The sequence below is a fragment of the Corvus cornix genome, chromosome 1 (assembly GCF_000738735.6).
Source record: "Corvus cornix cornix isolate S_Up_H32 chromosome 1, ASM73873v5, whole genome shotgun sequence".
NCBI lineage: Eukaryota > Metazoa > Chordata > Aves > Passeriformes > Corvidae > Corvus > Corvus cornix.
The window spans coordinates 92,551,002-92,568,028 of NC_046332.1; the positions used below are offsets into that span (position 1 = coordinate 92,551,002).

At 41.6% G+C, this 17,027-nt stretch overlaps 1 protein-coding gene across 3 annotated transcripts in view; it reads left to right on the forward strand.

Moving 5' to 3' along the window:
- TUBGCP3 (tubulin gamma complex associated protein 3) overlaps positions 1-7,565 on the forward strand; it is a 56,806-nt gene extending 49,241 nt beyond the window's left edge. For 2 of the 3 annotated variants that reach the window (XM_039549859.1, XM_010394331.4), the window contains exon 22: positions 140-1,267. In XM_039549859.1, the coding sequence (XP_039405793.1) occupies positions 140-298 (159 nt within the window). In that variant the 3' untranslated portion in view covers positions 299-1,267. Of the gene's footprint in view, positions 1-139; positions 1,268-7,296 lie in introns of those variants that run through there. The other variant, XM_039549865.1, reaches the window with a different exon arrangement.
- Positions 7,566-17,027: the final 9,462 nt, after the last annotated feature.

Genomic DNA, 17,027 nt, shown 5'->3' on the forward strand with positions numbered 1-17,027 from the left:
TTGGATATGGACCCTTGTGCTTGCCTTTCCCCAGATTCTCTCTGCCTCTTTACCAGGTCTGTGCACCACCTGATGTTCCTGTGCAAAATGCACCAGGGCTGTTTTCTTAGCTGTCTCTGGGTTTTTCTTTCCCCCTCAGGGAATCGTCCAGCAGTTCTTGGTCCTGCTGACAACCAGTTCTGATGAGAGCCTTCGGTTCCTGAGCTTTAGACTGGACTTCAACGAGCACTACAAGGCCAGGGAGCCACGGCTGCGTGTGTCGCTGGGCACACGAGGCAGGCGCAGCTCTCACGTGTGACACAGCTGCCGAGGGGGCACCGAAGGTGTGGGACCTCCCGCTGGACACACGGCCGCCGCTGGGGACAGTGCAAGCAGACGCTGGGATCGGTGTCTGCCGTTCTGCAGGCAACATGTTTTCAGTCATGTGATTGTGTGACACTGGATAGCAGAAAGCAAAAAAAGCAGGGTTTTTTACACTGATGTTTCTAGAATTACCAGACTGTATGGGCTGATTGAACCTCATGCAATCAACTTGTTAAATCATCCTTTTAAACAAACGCCAATTTTATTTGAAGCTTTCTGAGCTTTTTCCACTGTAACTTATATCTGTGTCAAAGGAATCACATGTTCTTTTGTTTATAGAAAGCACCATTTCCTTTTTTAACAAGAAAATAAGGAGGTTATTTTTTCTATATGTACTTGTTCTATTTGAAGAGAGCTTTTGTTAAAGCCAACAGATCAGGACCCAGACCTATTGTCCTTGTTAAGAAGCTATACAGCATTTCGTTATGCTGATTTTCAGTGTTGTGATGTGTTTGACTGTGTGAGAAACTTTGTATCAGGAGACATAAACTTATATTTAATTTTTTTGTTGTTTTCAAAGTTAAAAACCTGAAATAAAAATTTAGTGGGGAAATTCTATGGTTACTGTACAGGAGCAAACTATAGAAGCAGAGTCAGGAGTGTACCTGTTGCACATAAGATCTAAAAATGAGGTTAGAGCCTCGGTACTGAAGGGAAGTGTTGGTTAAGCTTGAATACTTAGTGTTCAAAATCAGATATATAGAAACAAACTGACTTGGCTAATGTTGACTTCATTCTCTTCTCTTTCCTATTTTTTTCATTGTAAATATTTATATATTGCTGTTCAGATGTTGGGGAGAGGAGGGGGATTCTTCTTTTGCAAAGTTGTCATTATATCAGGTCATTTATTATGTTCCACAAGTGCGAGCTTAGAAAAATAAAAACACAAATATCTTTCAAACAAGTGTGTTGCTTTTTGTAATTGAAAGTTTATGATTTTTTCACAGGTTAGGAAAGGAGAATCTTCCAGTCAGAAGCATATTGATTTACAGATCGCTTCCCATTGCAGGATTGTGGTACTAGTCTAACTGAGAGTTGTGTGCAGTTCATTAATTAACAATTACCCTCAGATCAACCAGGTCCGAGGCCTTTTTTGCCTTTTGCCCTTGCTCTGCTTGAACCCTTGGGAGACAGAGGCACCTGTCAGGCCATTCAGGTAAGGCTCCTGTGAGTGATCATGGCAGTGAGCTCTGATGGGGACCGTGTGCTGACTTGCAGCCCTGGACTAGCTGGTTTGCTCTCTGGACACCAGGATTCCTGTTGTGCAGGCCTTGGAATCCTTGCTTTTGTTAAAACATGTAGGGCTTTTAACCCTGTGCCCTGCTGGTGCAGGTACTGTCACGGGGTGTCGTGTGCAGGCAGCATTTCAGCCGTGAGCAAGGATGGACTCTGAAGCCGGTGCTACTTGGTGAGCCAAGGGAAGGTTGAAGGGTGCTCAGCTTGGCATCATAAGGTCATGGATCATTTGACAGCCAGAAATAACTCCATGTTTGCCAGTGTGGTGGGAACATATTGTTGGCAAGTCTGGAACAACAGCAAAGATTATTTGTGTTTTGACCAAAACTCAGAAGAAAGTTAGCTGCATGGGCACTCTTTCGGCTGTTGGGTTGAGAGATGGGTGTTGCATGATCACATCATTAGACAAGTCAGAGGCCAGAGAGGCAGCACCAATGTTGGAATTAGAGGACAAGTTCCAGAGGAAAGTTAAATTCTCTTTGCTCCTCAAATGAATCCAGCAGTACCCAGGAAACCCACAGTAGTGGCCATGCTGTGGATGATCATTTTGAGGTGATTCTACAGCAAGATGTTGATCTGGGAAAAGTCTTCACTGCTGCAGGAGTTGCTCTGACTGCCAGGCTGAGGGGACCAGTGGGGACCCCATTGTCCTCATGCTCTTTTGCGGGGAGACACCAGTCTCTTATCCTCTAACCTGGTAGCTGTTATGTTTATTTCAATCTATGTGGGTTTTCTTGTGACAACCTCACCTCTGTTGGACTAATGGATCCAGCAATTCCGAAAAAAAGTGGGAGAGAAATGATCTTATATTTCATTTGTGCCCAAAGACCAATATTGAATTCTACATAAACAGATATAGTGACAGGCTCCTGCTGCTGTGACTGCACAAGTGGCTTTCCTTGTAGTGGGTGGCAGCAACACCATTAAGGTATATTTCTGAGGAGAAACATGAGATTTTCACCTCTATTTTTCAATACTGAAGTTATATACTACAGTCACTGTTAAAGAATAATTCTTAGCAACACATTAACTATACAAGGCTGTTCTTTACTTTTAATGCACACTTCTGGCTGGTAATTTCAGTGTTTTTCTCTTAGAGTTACAGTGTCTGAAAATACAAATAGTGCTGTGGGTCTGTGTCTCCAGCCATGTTTCCAGGCTGGAAAAAACCCAGCTCCTTGTCACTGTATCCTGTCCCAGGGCCTTTGCTAACTCAGCCTGCACGCTCGGCCCCTTCCTTTTCAGGTTTTCCAAGGCCTGAAGAAATTTTGGAGAAACTGTAGTAAAAGTAGAAATGCAGAAACTGGGAATAAAACTGTCACCCAACTTAGGATGCCATACAATATGGGACACTCTTCTGGGTGAAGGGCTGTCAATGGGGTGCTACCACTATCACAAATACTTTAAAAGGAAAAGAGCTGGAAAATATTTATTCTTTTAAACTACAAGGGATATTGTTCTGGTAACTGAAGGAAAATAATATCTTAACCAGTATGAACTCTCAAGAAGAAAAAGTTAAAAAACAACCCCTGAAAGTTTGATCTCCCTCTGTTACAATAGCTCGACTGCACCAAGGTACAGTATGAGGCAGCTTAGTATTTTAGAAGCATCCCCTAGGACATGCAGAAGCTCATGATATAATGTATTTTCCAGTGAATTAGTTATAAGCTTAGGGTAGGAGATCAAGGACAGAATATAATCATAATCCAGTTTTATTTAAGTGATTCTTTTTGCTCAAGGCCCTGTGTGTTTTCTCCTCTTATATCAGATGCAGTGAATAAATGCCAAGGTCTCTCAGCCTTACACGGGAGCAAACTATTTTTTTTAAAAAGTCCGAAGCTACAATATTTATTTTGTTAAAATTAGTCGTGGAAGGATTTTATCTTCCTCCTGTCACATATGTAAGATGTTAATGTTTTGGACAAGAATTTTTTCAACCTTTTAAAATAGCATTTCTATCAAGAATGGCCAGTTATCTTTGGTCAATGTGAAGCTATAACTTCCAGTATGCTAATCTAACCACTCTGTTCAGTATTGAGGACACTCTTTAAGTACATATGTAACTTTTTAAACACACTAAGAGTTGAAAGATAATAAGTGATTTTAAAAAAGGGAGGCATTTGGACAGAAAATTGAAGCTTTGTTTAAAACTTCTAGACTTAAATATTGGAGTTGTCTGTGATCTTGCATGAATGTTTCCTAAAGCTGGCCTTAGAAACAAGCTGTGGGTGTGCACATTTGTACTCATTTCAACTTTCACCTGAATGAGCAGCCTCAGAGATGACAGAATATATTTCACACTCACATAAGGGTGCTCAGGGACTTCTGCAAAGTGCCTCATTAATTTTGAAAATCATCTTTTGACTACTTGAAACCTAAAATGCCACTCTAGCCTCTAATAAGATTCTGCTAACTGGAGAGAGGAAAAAGTTGGGAGAGCTGCATGAGATGTGCAAATACTGGCAAGTAGAGCAGGGACAGATACAAGAACCTGCTGTTTCAGAAGTCAGAGGAATTAATTCTGTCTGGTTTCTACAAGGGCATTGTAACCATTGCCTGCTCTACCCTATTTAACAAAACAAAATTATTTACAATACCAACGGTAACAATAAACAATTACAAGTAAAATATATAAAAGTTTCTACTGCCATTGATTTAACAAGTCATATATCATTCTGAGGGCTTGCTGAACCACAATTTTAAAATAAATGAAAACATGTTATTTTTATGTTGACAAGGAATACTATGAATTTAAGGTATGAACCACTCGGACTCCCTAAAGTAACAGGCTCCCTGATGTAGTATTTTAACTATTTTTGTTAGCTTGGTCTTTAGGGCGTGAGTATGGTTCCTAAGGCTTAACTTGGTGCTTACTCTCTTTCACCGGAAGAGCAGGAAAGGTACCTCAGTCAGTATTTATTTTCTTTCTTTTTGTTCCAAAGTTAGCTTATTTGCTAATACACTTTGACTACCCAATATTGTACACTCTTTCATAACATCATTGGACTAAATCCTGAGTGCTGCATGAGTGAAAATAGAAACTCAAGGGCAGGTGAAAAGCCAAAGCTGACCAGAATTGTATGGGGTCAGAGAGAACACAGAGGCCAGGAGAGTTAAAGAAACCAGTGATGGATATTCATTCACAAAAGGAGAGAAAAGCAGAGAAGAGAGCAGGAATCCTGAAAGGCATCAAATGGTGGCCAAAGAGATGCTCAGGAAATAGTAGAGAAAGAAAAACATACCAAGAAAAGCTGAGGAGTGTAGGAGGTGAAATTTCTATCACTGCGCAGTTAATTTACTTTAGCTCTTTGTGGAGCAAATTATGTTAAATGTTTTCCTTCAGAAGTTATCAGAACAGCAATTAAGTTAGCTAAACATTTGGGTACAGAAAATGCAATTGGAGTGATTATTACCATCAGTCAGAACATTAAAAGATATGATAGCAAAAAGCTGTCACACGGTGATTACCCCGTGTATGAATTCTTCCAGTGCCACAGAAAATGAAAATTAATTATTTGCATTTGAGTTACCTGCCAGAAGAACAAGGTAGTTAGGCATCTAGGATGCCTCTCATTTCTACAATGGGAACGTTCCCAAAGCTGCTCAAGGCCACTTCATCACCCTTTAAAGCTTTTCCAAAAATTACCAAGAGGGAGGCAAACAACACAGTATTCTGCCTTTCTTTCTAACAAGGCACTACCTTCACTCCTTAAAAGAGGGATATTTGTACTGACTTTTACCTCTTTTTTTGTTGAACTGTGCTGAAGAGCATAAAGAAACAGGGAAATTACAGACAGGCTTGCAACAGTAATTAAAAAGGCAAATGGGAGCTTTTCTTTAACAACCTAGTGTGTAAAAATAAGATTTGGAGCATATTATGATGAGTAAAAAAGCAAAAAACTAAAATTCTCTAGACAACAAGCAATTGAATCATCAGATGGAGAGAAGTGAAATTGCACCATTTAGTGGTGAACAGAAAGCATAAAGAGAACATAAATGTGGGGTGAAAGTGGTATTTGATAAATGAGAAAAGAATAATTTCCACTCATTGCAACTTTATTAACACAACTAAAGTTTAAGACAAAGCCAGAATCAGATCCAGACTTACCCCAGAGTTAGAATATGTGCACAGGTTCCAGTATTTCACAGGCAAAATGTTCTGGAAATCTAAAGAAATCTCCTTCAAATGAAAAGATCAAAACAGACATTAATAACAGAATAGGAAATAATTACAATAAAATGAGTAATTGGATGCTAGCCAGGAAGCAAAATAAAATAATAAATGTTACCATGTCCTTGAGTCACTGTAAGTGACTCAGAAGAAATAGCTGTGTAGAAGAAGTTTACATCTGCTTGTGGCTTAAACTAGAGAGTTTCTTAATGGGCAATTTTATAACTGCAGGCTTATTTTAGGCTTGTCCTTTCTCCTTTATTTATAAAGAACTCCTCAAAATCACCTTTAAAGGGGTAGCAAGGTACCAAACAAGATCAGATTTTTTGGTTCAGTTTTGGCAAGCTGATTTGGATGCACGTTATTACTTGTAACAGGCACCTGGCCATGCTGAGGGACTTCCAAACCTCACCAGCAGAATTAACTGTATCAGGATGCAGAAGAATAGAAATCCTGCCGATCCCATACCTTGCCAGAGCCAGTGATGCTGACAGTGCAGTGTCACACATGCCACAGATGTGATCACTCTGCGTCCTATGTCAGACCAATCTTTTGCAGTGACTTGCAGAGCTGCAGCTGAAGCTCTTCATAAACCTCTCACATTTCTTGGACCCACTGACCTGTGCTCTAGTACATGGATACAGAGCAGAAGCAGCTTGCTTTTCAAACTCAGAGACTGAAATTCCTGAAGCAGCCTTTAGAGGACAGCGGAGAATTACAAATGATGCATTTTCAGCTGTGGCCTCATAATCCGGGATACTTCGGTTTTTATACGAATTATGAATTCTGATTCAAAGTGGAGACAAAGTAATAATGTGTGCTGTTCATAGGCTATGCTTTTTCAAGACAAGGTTGTGACTTGTATCAGCCATTTATTTTTAATTATATTGTAGTTTTTTCTATCATTAAGAATTCTACTTTCCATCTAGCTAAGCCATGGCCTCACTGAATGAACAGCTGCATTGTCAAAAGGAGCTCACTGCTTCATGTTGAGGTCTAGTGGAAAAGGTAACAGTGTCCCCCAATAAAAAATACTGGCGACCCTTTCTGGAGGCTCTGGTGATCCTAGCCTTTGGCACGGGGGTTTTAAATCTAAGAAATTTGCTGGCTGGGTCAAAATGTTGCACATCTCCGTCCCTGGGAAATCTTGGGTCGAATTTTAGGACAGCTTCTACCAATTATTCGACTGGAGTTAGGTTTTACTTGAAATGGCTGGAAGCTGGCTGGGGCAGATGGGCAGAGCCTCTGCTGTTCTGGGGTGCCATGTGCTGCTGTACAACCCACACTAGATGGGTCTGTGTGAAGCAAGCAGTGCTCTAATGCTGGCCTGGATGGTGTCGGACCTGCAACATGGGCTCAAGGTGAGGCCTCCTGTTGGCACAGGTTGGATCCTGAATGCTGTCCCGAGGCAGTGGCAAAGGGGAACATGCTTTAAAAGACCAAGCTGCTTCCACTGGAGACTCTGATGTTCATGGCAGGCATTGAAAGTTACAAATGCTGACAACCAGTTCTGATGAGAGCCTTTGGTTCCTGAGCTTTAGACTGGACTTCAACGAGCACTACAAGGCCAGGGAGCCACGGCTGCGTGTGTCGCTGGGCACACGAGGCAGGCGCAGCTCTCACGTGTGACACAGCTGCCGAGGGGGCACCGAAGGTGTGGGACCTCCCGCTGGACACACGGCCGCCGCTGGGGACAGTGCAAGCAGACGCTGGGATCGGTGTCTGCCGTTCTGCAGGCAACATGTTTTCAGTCATGTGATTGTGTGACACTGGATAGCAGAAAGCAAAAAAAGCAGGGTTTTTTACACTGATGTTTCTAGAATTACCAGACTGTATGGGCTGATTGAACCTCATGCAATCAACTTGTTAAATCATCCTTTTAAACAAATGCCAATTTTATTTGAAGCTTTCTGAGCTTTTTCCACTGTAACTTATATCTGTGTCAAAGGAATCACATGTTCTTTTGTTTATAGAAAGCACCATTTCCTTTTTCAACAAGAAAACATAAATCCTTTTAAATAAATTCTTGTTCTAATTGAAATCACTTTGGTTATAGCCAAGAGTTTTGGATTCAGACCGAATGTTCTTGTTAGAAAATTATATAAAGCATTTGATTATCCTAACTTTCAATACTGTGATATATTTATAACAAACTTATATACTTCGAATTTTTTCTTTGTTTGTTTTCAAGGTTAGTATTACAAATAGTAGTCATTTAGTAGGGAAATTCTGTGGTTACTGTACAGGAGTGAGCTGTAGAAGCAGATCAGGAGTGGCCTTACTGCTTATGAAGTGTCCTAAGACCTAAAGTTAAAACCCCAATGGTGTCAAAGGAAAGTATTGTTTCTTTTCAAAAATTGATGTTAGAATATATCTCAAGTAATCGAGATTTACTTTATTTCTCTTTCCTTGTTTATTTTCCTGCTATATGTTTATATATTTCTATTCAGATATTGCAGGAGGGAAAGTTTCTGAGTTTGTTTGCAAAAAAGGCATTATGTCAGGTGATTGAAGCATCCATGTATCACGTTTTACAAGTACAAATTTAGAAAAAACCAGTTGTCTTTCAAACAATTGTTTTGCCTTTTGCAATAGAAAGACGTTAATTTTTGAGCAGGGTAAGTGAGGAGAAGGCTCCAGTTCTGAGTGCAAGTGGTTTGCAAATCTCTCTAGCAAACAAACCCATTACATGGCTTTGGTGCTAGTATTAACTGTGGTTATAGTTGTGTGGAATTCGTTAATTAAATTTGCTCTCAAATGAACCGCATCTGTGACTTTTTTTGTCCTTTGCCCCTACTTTGCTTGAACCCCTGGGACACAGAGGCACCTCCCAGGCCATGCAGGTGAAGCTGCTCTGATTCATGAGGGTGATGCTTCAGACCTGCAGGTCCAGGCTAAGAGGTTTGTCCTCTGGCCATCTGACAGTGCTGACAGTGAAAGCAGTGCTTCCCAGTGGGCTATCCTGCAGGGTAACCTGCCTTTCCCAGGGGGGATGGACGCAGACCAGTCAATTGCACTTCGTGGTGTAAGAGGAATGAAACTGTAGAGAAGAGGTAACGTTCAGGCAGTGAGACAGCCCCAGGAAGGGGTTGGACACAGGGCAAGGGAGGTGGGGATTCAGCTGTGATGTCATTTTCTTTCTGGACAATTAGACATATCACTCTCAAGAGGAAGCCTTTTAAATTGAAATCAAAAGGAGTAGATTAACTTCTTAGCAGGCTGCCAAGTTCCCTTGAAACAAATCTGCTGACAAGACTTCACAAATTCTGTAGTTGAGGCAAAGTCAATCTTTGGCCTCCTCCCAGCTCCAATACAATGTGCCTGGTATTTTTCACTAGAAGAATCTGGGTTATAGAACCTGCAACTTAGACTGCTGGTCTGTACTAAAGTTTGTTTGAGTGTACTGCATGTTTGACTGTACTAAACTAGTATCATGACCAGTAAATGACCAACTCCACTGTTGGGAGGCAGGCACAGTGGTTCTTCTAAGTTTTCATTTCTGAACAGCAGCTGTGGATAACAGGTATTTGTGATAGTTGCTTATGATTTTGGGATACAGTAGAATTACAGAAATTCTGGTCTTCTTATCCTTTGCTTTTGGTGCTGAGTTAGTGTAGGATGTCTCATGATCAGGCTGCTCTTCTGAAGCCACTGAATCCATACGATTGCCCTAGGACTTCTCTCCTAGAAGTCATGGATAGCTGACTGCAGCTATTGTTGAGATTTGTATTTTGTATGGCAATCGCATCCTCTTTTTGCTTATATTCCTGAGTTTTGTCTGTATTCTTCTGATTTTGAATCTTTTCTTATATGGGCACTATCAGTATTAGTTATTATTCTTCCTCTATAATAGTAAAAATATTTCAGAAAAGGACAACAGGTGGACCCAATGATCTGAGAGGTCTTTTCCATCCTTTTCAATTCTCACTGATATGAGTTAAGAGGCCAATTAAAATAAAATTACATCAAAGATCTCAGTATTGTTACCAGCTAATGACGTACTCCAATGTTCAATGGTGAATCCTGTGACTGCAAACACTTAATTGCTAATATCAACCACCAAATAAAGAACTATATGTGAGGGGAGGGGATCAGTGGTTTTCTCCATCACTGAAGTAACTACTGAAGCCAATGCTGCCCCAACCAATATGAAATCAGAGACTGCCACAGAGACTGTTATATGGTGTTTTCATACATATCTGCAGCCTTCATGTTCCTCCTATCCAGAGGGAATCATGCAATCCATATGTTAGAGGGGAAGATCCTGCATTGCTGATAATCCTATGGAGTGTTTGATGTTGTTGTGTAATCTTGAGTAATCTGTCTTGACATTGACAGGAAGTTTTCTTTTTCACTTTGTTAGTGTCTCTGAATGAGTGAAAATCCTGAAACAGCAACATTTTTTTGATTTCAGTAGCAACAAAGGGAACTTCCAAGTCATTGCAAATTAATATGCTGTGGAGTATCTCTGTAGACTCTCTCTAGAACTGCTTTTATGGCTGTGGCAGTTTTGATTGTTTTAATTATCTGATTCAGTGAGATGCAGCCGCATTCCCTCTTGTCCTTACAGCCTACCCACAGTTACAGAGAGGATCAAACCAGAGGGAGATCACTGCTGTCTTCCTACATACCTCTTTCACATGTCAGATGCTCAGAGATTTCTTGCTACACAGCGTGGAACTGGGCCTTTAATAGGAACTGATTTGGAGAGCTGTAATTTCAGCATTCAAGGGGTACTCGCCAAGCTTTGCTAATGATTTAAATTTGCAGTTGTATTTAATGTTTTTTTTAATCTCTGCACATGTAGTCTGGGCTCTGGAGTGCAGGTCTGGGCTCAAAGCTGCGATCCCAAAGGAGACCTTGTCATCTGGACTTGGAGGCTGTTGGAGGACAGACCTTGAAAGAGATTGTTGGTGCATCCATTCTATTGATACTGTTGTGTTAAAGGATCTTCTTCCCTCAGTTGACTCATAATTCAAAGAGCATCCAGAGGATGCTTTAGACATATGTTTTAGTTTTAGGTAAACAGTTTTAGTCCAGTGAGGAGCAGAGAGTTGGACTTGATGATCCTTATGGGTCCCTTCCAACTTGAGATATTCTATGATTCTGTGATCTTGACCCTCAGAGCAATGAATGCTGTCTCTTCCCACTGATCTCACTAAAAGACCCATCTGCCATTGAATTGCTTTCATGGTTACACATCACAATTGTTAAAAAAACTTCTTCCATGGGCAATCTACACATGTATGTTCCAATGCCAACATCAGCCTAAAGGATATGCTTCTTTTCTTCCCTCCTTGTCTTTACACAGGACCACACAATGCCATGGTTATTCTTGGCTGGCATTTGGCCCTTAAGCATTTTTGGACAGCTTTAAACAAGAAAGTCTCTCTCTTCTTCTACTTAGTTTGGCAGAATTTCCATTCCTTCAACACAGCACTGCTCTTGCTTTGCAGCTGCAGAGACTACAGTAACATGTTCCCTCCTTTCCACTTTTGTGTTAATTCATTCTTCTCTCCATCTCTGCTTTCTTGCTTCCTTGTTCATTTCTATGTGCTCTGTTATTTTGATATTGCCTTCTCTCTCCTTTTCAACACCTTTTAAAAATGAAAGAAATGAGAGAGACCTTATACTACTTCTTTTCTTGGGTTGGTGTGTTTCTCAACTATCCTTTAGAGTTTTACTATCCTTAAGAGTTTGCTACAACACAGACCTAAAGCACTCACTTTGCTGCAGGGTCTTCCCTGAGGAATTAGGCATACTCAGAAATAATCCCTGCATATGGAAGTTGAAACACTAACACTGTCTCACAAAAAGTATTTTGGGAGTGTCTTAGGTTAATTCCACAGAAACAGCTGTAGATGGTGGGACAGCCACAGTGAACACTGAAACTCCCACCCAGCCGCTCACTCACACACACCCTCACTCGGCTGGGGGTGGGGAAAACAGGAAGAACAGGAAGAAGAAAGCTCACAGGATAAGATAAACCAGATCACTTACCAATTACTGCTGCAGCAAAACAGACTTAACTTGACTAAAATTAATCAATTGCCAATTAAAATAAATATTTACTTACTGAATCAGGTAGTGAGGAAAAAAAAACCCAAAACAATTGTTAAACCAACAGCTATCTTTCCCCCGTGCTCAAGTTCACTCTTTCATTCCAGACTCCTCTCCTCCTGCCCTTGTTACCACTGTAGACATTCAGTCCCTCCAGTGAGAAAATGACGGACTCCAGGAGGGTGTTTGTGATCAGTACGCAGTGGTTTCTCTCTGCCTCTCCTTTTCTTCCACATCTTTCTTCTGCTCCAGTGTGGGCTGCCAGGGGCTGCAGCTTCCTTCAGCAACATCCAGCTGGCCTGGTGTGGGGTCCTCCCTCCATCAGCTGCAGTGTGTACATCTGCTCCAGTGCCTGGAGCACCTCCTCTCCTTCTCTGACCCTGGTGTTTGCATTGCTATTTCCCATCTTTTTTTACTTTCTGCCCAATCAGTGTTTTTTTTCCTTCCTTCCAAATATCACCATCGAGGCCCCACCAGCGTCACAGGCGGGCGCAGCTGTGGCCAGTGGTGTATCCACTAGAGCCATATGGAAATGGCTGTGTCTGGCATGGGGCAGCCCCCTCACAAACGCCATTCCTGCAGCCCCGCTGCTGCCAGCCTCCTCCATTGAGACTCAACACAACATGCTCCTTTGGCATCTGAAAATCAACCTCAAACTGCATCTCTATGAACAAAAAGATGGAGCATTAAAAAAGATAGTGAAGTAGAGGGAGAGTTCTGGGATAAGCAGCATTCCACTGGACTCCTCATCCCTCTGTCCAATAAATAATGTTTCTGCCCATCTCTCTGTAATCTTCTACCTACAAACTTAAAATTGTAGGCTTCCTACTGAAGATGTTCTGCATGAGGGAATTATGTATCTTCTGCTTTTACTGCGGCATAATAATAACAACAGCAACAATGATAATATCATTACTGCACTTATTTTTCTTTGTTCTGTAGAATCATTTCAGCAGAAAAATATTGCTTTATTTTTTATATTTATATTTATATTAGAGAGCTTTAATTTTTAAAGTGTTTTCTTAAGGTGTTTTTTGATGAATTCTCAAACCAGATTTGCACAACTGGATTTCAAGATTAATGCAATAAACAGACCATCAGTTTGGTGCAGTGTCTCACTCCGAATTCTCATGTTTGGCCTTATCAGAGTTTTTTCTTTGTGTTCTGAATGACTCAATAACCACAACAGTGTCAGCAGTACCTCTGCAGCTGAAGTCATACAGCAATACAAAAACGTTTGCTGTCTTTCAGGTGAGTAAGACCCAACCCTAATCCCCAAAGCAAGAGTTCAAAACCAGCACAAGGATAGCTATATTTTACTAAATTTAGAAATAACAGGACCATTTTGGTATTGCCAAAATTATACCCCTTGCTAGCAGGCAAGTAGTCTTGACTTGACCTTGTGAAATACTTACTCTGCCCAGTGAAATGCAGAGAATATTTCAAGCAGAAAGAACTTGAAAACAGAAGTGAGATGAATAACTTTAGTATTTCAGTTGGGGTGAATTGCACTTGGAGGTGACTATATTCCACATGTACTGAATGGTGGCTCTGGTGACCACTTATCTCAGATAAGACTTCTGAAAGCCTGAAATGAGTTGTGATACCACAGTGGGCAAGAGGCGACGATGGGAAGGAGGTGCCTATAATTATGCCAGGGCTCCAGAGTTGCTAGGTTGCTGTACTGGAACTGACAATCATAAATTGACATTTTTGTATGTGTTTGGGTGCCACTGCTGCTTGCATTAAGTGATCTAAGTGATTGCCTTTATTTAGGACTAGGCAGAGCTAGTAGAAGCTCCTGGCAGCCCATTTCTTCCCCCTGAACCATAGGTAGATACTGCTGGTGGGCAACAGAAAGGAATTCTCCCAGTTCAAAATGCCTGGAGAATCAGTGGGTAGATCTCCTGTCTCAGGCCTGGCAGGGGGGAATGAAACAGAAAGGGTAGATTGCCCTAGTTTTTCTCCTTCTTTTTAAATCAGAGCAGTGCACCATCAGCCATCACATGCCCATTTACATTGTACTGCCATTTTCTTGGCCGGGAAGATTAATTTGGAAATATTTTATCTGCACAAATTTACCTGACACCAGGGCAGAGAGTGCTTTCAGAATGTAAATCATCATTTTCCTTTATGCAATGATGCTTTAAAACACAAATCAAAACACCAAAAATCTCTTGTGCGAAAGATGTTGCTTCTGCAAGTACCCTTTTAAACAAATGCGTAGTATTCAGACTGCTCAGAAAACACAATTTGCTCTTAAATCCAGCACAGATTGGTATAAATAACACAAGTCCATACAGTAGCAGTAGGTTACAAATCATGCTTCAAGACTGAACTAAACTTTGCCTTCAAATGGACATTAACAAACTATCCCCAAGGGGACTCTAGCCACCACTTGTGCCACAAACAGTGATGTCAAAGAGTGACATCTGTCCCCCAGATGCCGATGAGTGAGGGAGGTGGTCTCTCTGCAGCTAAGAGCCAATATTTTATAGGTCTGGATTGGGAATTGATTTTAACAGATTTCTTCAGATGTGACAAAAAAAAGACCACTGACAAATCTTGATATGAATGGCCAACTTGCATCAGTACATCTTGAAATAAAGAAATTGTTGAAACGAATGGAAAATTTCTTTGTGCTTATTATTTTAACTTTGGTCTTTAGAAGCCGAGATGGAAAAACATGTCTTGTTGGCAACAAGTTTCAGTAGTCAAGAATTGCTGTAATTCCATGCTCACTAAAACTTTCCAGCTTGTCAACAAGGATTTTTTAGCAGATGCTGGCAAATGCCTTGCTAAAATCAAGGTAGTGTTTTCTCCACAGTTCTCCCGTCATCTATCGAGTAAGTTGTTTCATCATAGAAAGCTATCATCCAATATGGTTTGTCTTAGTCACCTTCTTGACCTTAATTTGCTTGGAAATACCTTCCATGAGGGCTCAACACACAGCTTTCCCTGGGAAAAACGTGAGCCTGACTGGTGAGTAGTTTCCCAGATCTTTCTTTGGTAGATGATCATAAATTAGACTTTTCCTACTTGTCTGGGACTGTGACCTGCATGATCTTTCAAAGATGATAGAAAGCAGTTTTGCATTGAGGTTAACGAACTTTTTCAGCTCCTCAGCTGCATCTTATCAGGTCCCATAGCCTTGGCAATACTGGGTTTGTACAGATGGTCCCAAACTCTACTCTCCTCCACTTCTGTTAAGAATTTTATATCTACATTCCCTGTTCTTCTAAACCTCCTGGTGTATTGCACGTTGTTGAAATGAACATTTCCTGTCATTGAATTATTTTATAAAAATGTAGGTTTTAATTTTACCCTTCTTTTTTTTTTCTGATTATGATTATAGTTCCCTCATTAAAGAGAGAAGATTTTTATGCCACTTGACGCAACACAGCTGCAAATAAAAATACTTCTTTTTTTTTTTTCACATAGAAGTCATTAAAATGGTTTTTGCGAACAAGTGAATCCAGGTTCTGCAGCAAGAGCTTGTGATACCTGGATAAGAACTGCTAAAAAAACCACAGAGGAAACGCTAAAAAACTGTGAAGGTGATAGAAAAGGCAAGTGGCCTTTATTTTCTGAAGCACTGTTTCTCCCTCAAGGCTGAAATTCGGTAGTAAAAACAAAGCAGAAGACTCTGCCCTGGGTGTGTGTGAAGTTCGGATATGTTGGGCTGATGAGGAGGGCTCAGTGCCATGGCAGCAAGGCAGAGGCTGGTGCAGGCAGTGCTTGTAGCTGCAGAGATGTGCTGCCTGCTGGAAAGGCAGGACCAGCTCTGGGGCTGACACGTCTCCCAAGGAGACTAGGGAAAAATTCTGCAGACCTTAGGGACTCACACTGAAGCAAAATACAACCCAGCAAAAGAAGGAGGCGAGGTAAAAGCACAGATACGACCACGTAGCCTGTGTGGTTTGCAAAGTGAGGGTGAGGTAAGCAGAGGGCTTCAGCTTGCAAACTTGTTCCCAGGGAAAATTTCCCACGATTTCACTGCACATTCTGCCAGTACGAAAACCAGGGCTGGTCCCACGTGAGGCTGGCACGACCACCTCACCGCACCAGTGCAGAACCACACATTACATTCAGGAAGACTATGCAAGCTCTCCGCTAAACTCACAACAAAGCTGATTTTGAAACGGTTTTAATGATAGACAATCTGCATACCAATTGACTCATTTGCGTATACAATAGCTTGGAACAATACCAGAGAAATATGTAAAAAGTCTGCAATGCTGTATGACAATAGCTTCCAAGTATGCTGACCTTCGGCAAATGAAACAAATGAAAAGTACAGTACTCTTTTGATGAGGCATTAATGAAGGATTAAGAGCGGATACAGCTGCATCACACGAGCACTTTGTTAGACACACTGTTGTCACTCCACGCCTTTTCCGTAATTACCGCAGAAGCGCTGTGTGAGGCGGGCAGCGAGCACTTGCTGTAACACACCCGTGTTTTATGACACCGGGGGTCAGCGAGCAGCGTGGTGTGGCCTGACCCACCCCGTCCCCACATCGACTGTGCTGCACCCAAGTGCTCCCGGCTGGCTGCTCCCAGCGCATCCCTGGGCACGGACCGCCGGCAAGGGGGGCTGGCAAGGGGCCTCGGCAGAAAGGACTCCTGAAATGCATCCCTGCCAGCCGCGCCACCATGACGCAGGAGGTTAAGCAGAAGGCAAGAATATGAAGCCTAGAGAAAAACATTACTGATAAGTGAATAGAAAGGACATGAACGCTTGTGCAACTGTTTTGTCACCAGGACATCGTGTATAACAGCTGCAGAGAGGAGGGCTCACGGAAGAGTTTGAAGGCTGGACCACAGCCTTTCTCTGTGCAAGACAATCTTCTAGTGTGCAACCGCCCCCATTCATTTCAAGAGATTCTAGATGTTTGAAGTGGTGCTCAAACCCTCAGTGGCTGAATAGGGACTACTTATGGTTTTGCTCTTACCCTGCTGTCTTCCCTTGGTATCTGTCTCCAGAGTGGGGAGGCATAACATATGTATATGAAACGTAAAGTATATATACATATCTTTCCTTTTTTAGATCATTGCACCAAAGCTTATTGGTAAAGAATGAGTTGAATAAAACTGAAGTTACCAACATGCCAGGAGACTTTCTGTTTTAATGAAATGACTGTGAGTGGTTCAGCTCAGACACAACCTGAATCTGCTTCCTGAGTCTTCCCATTGA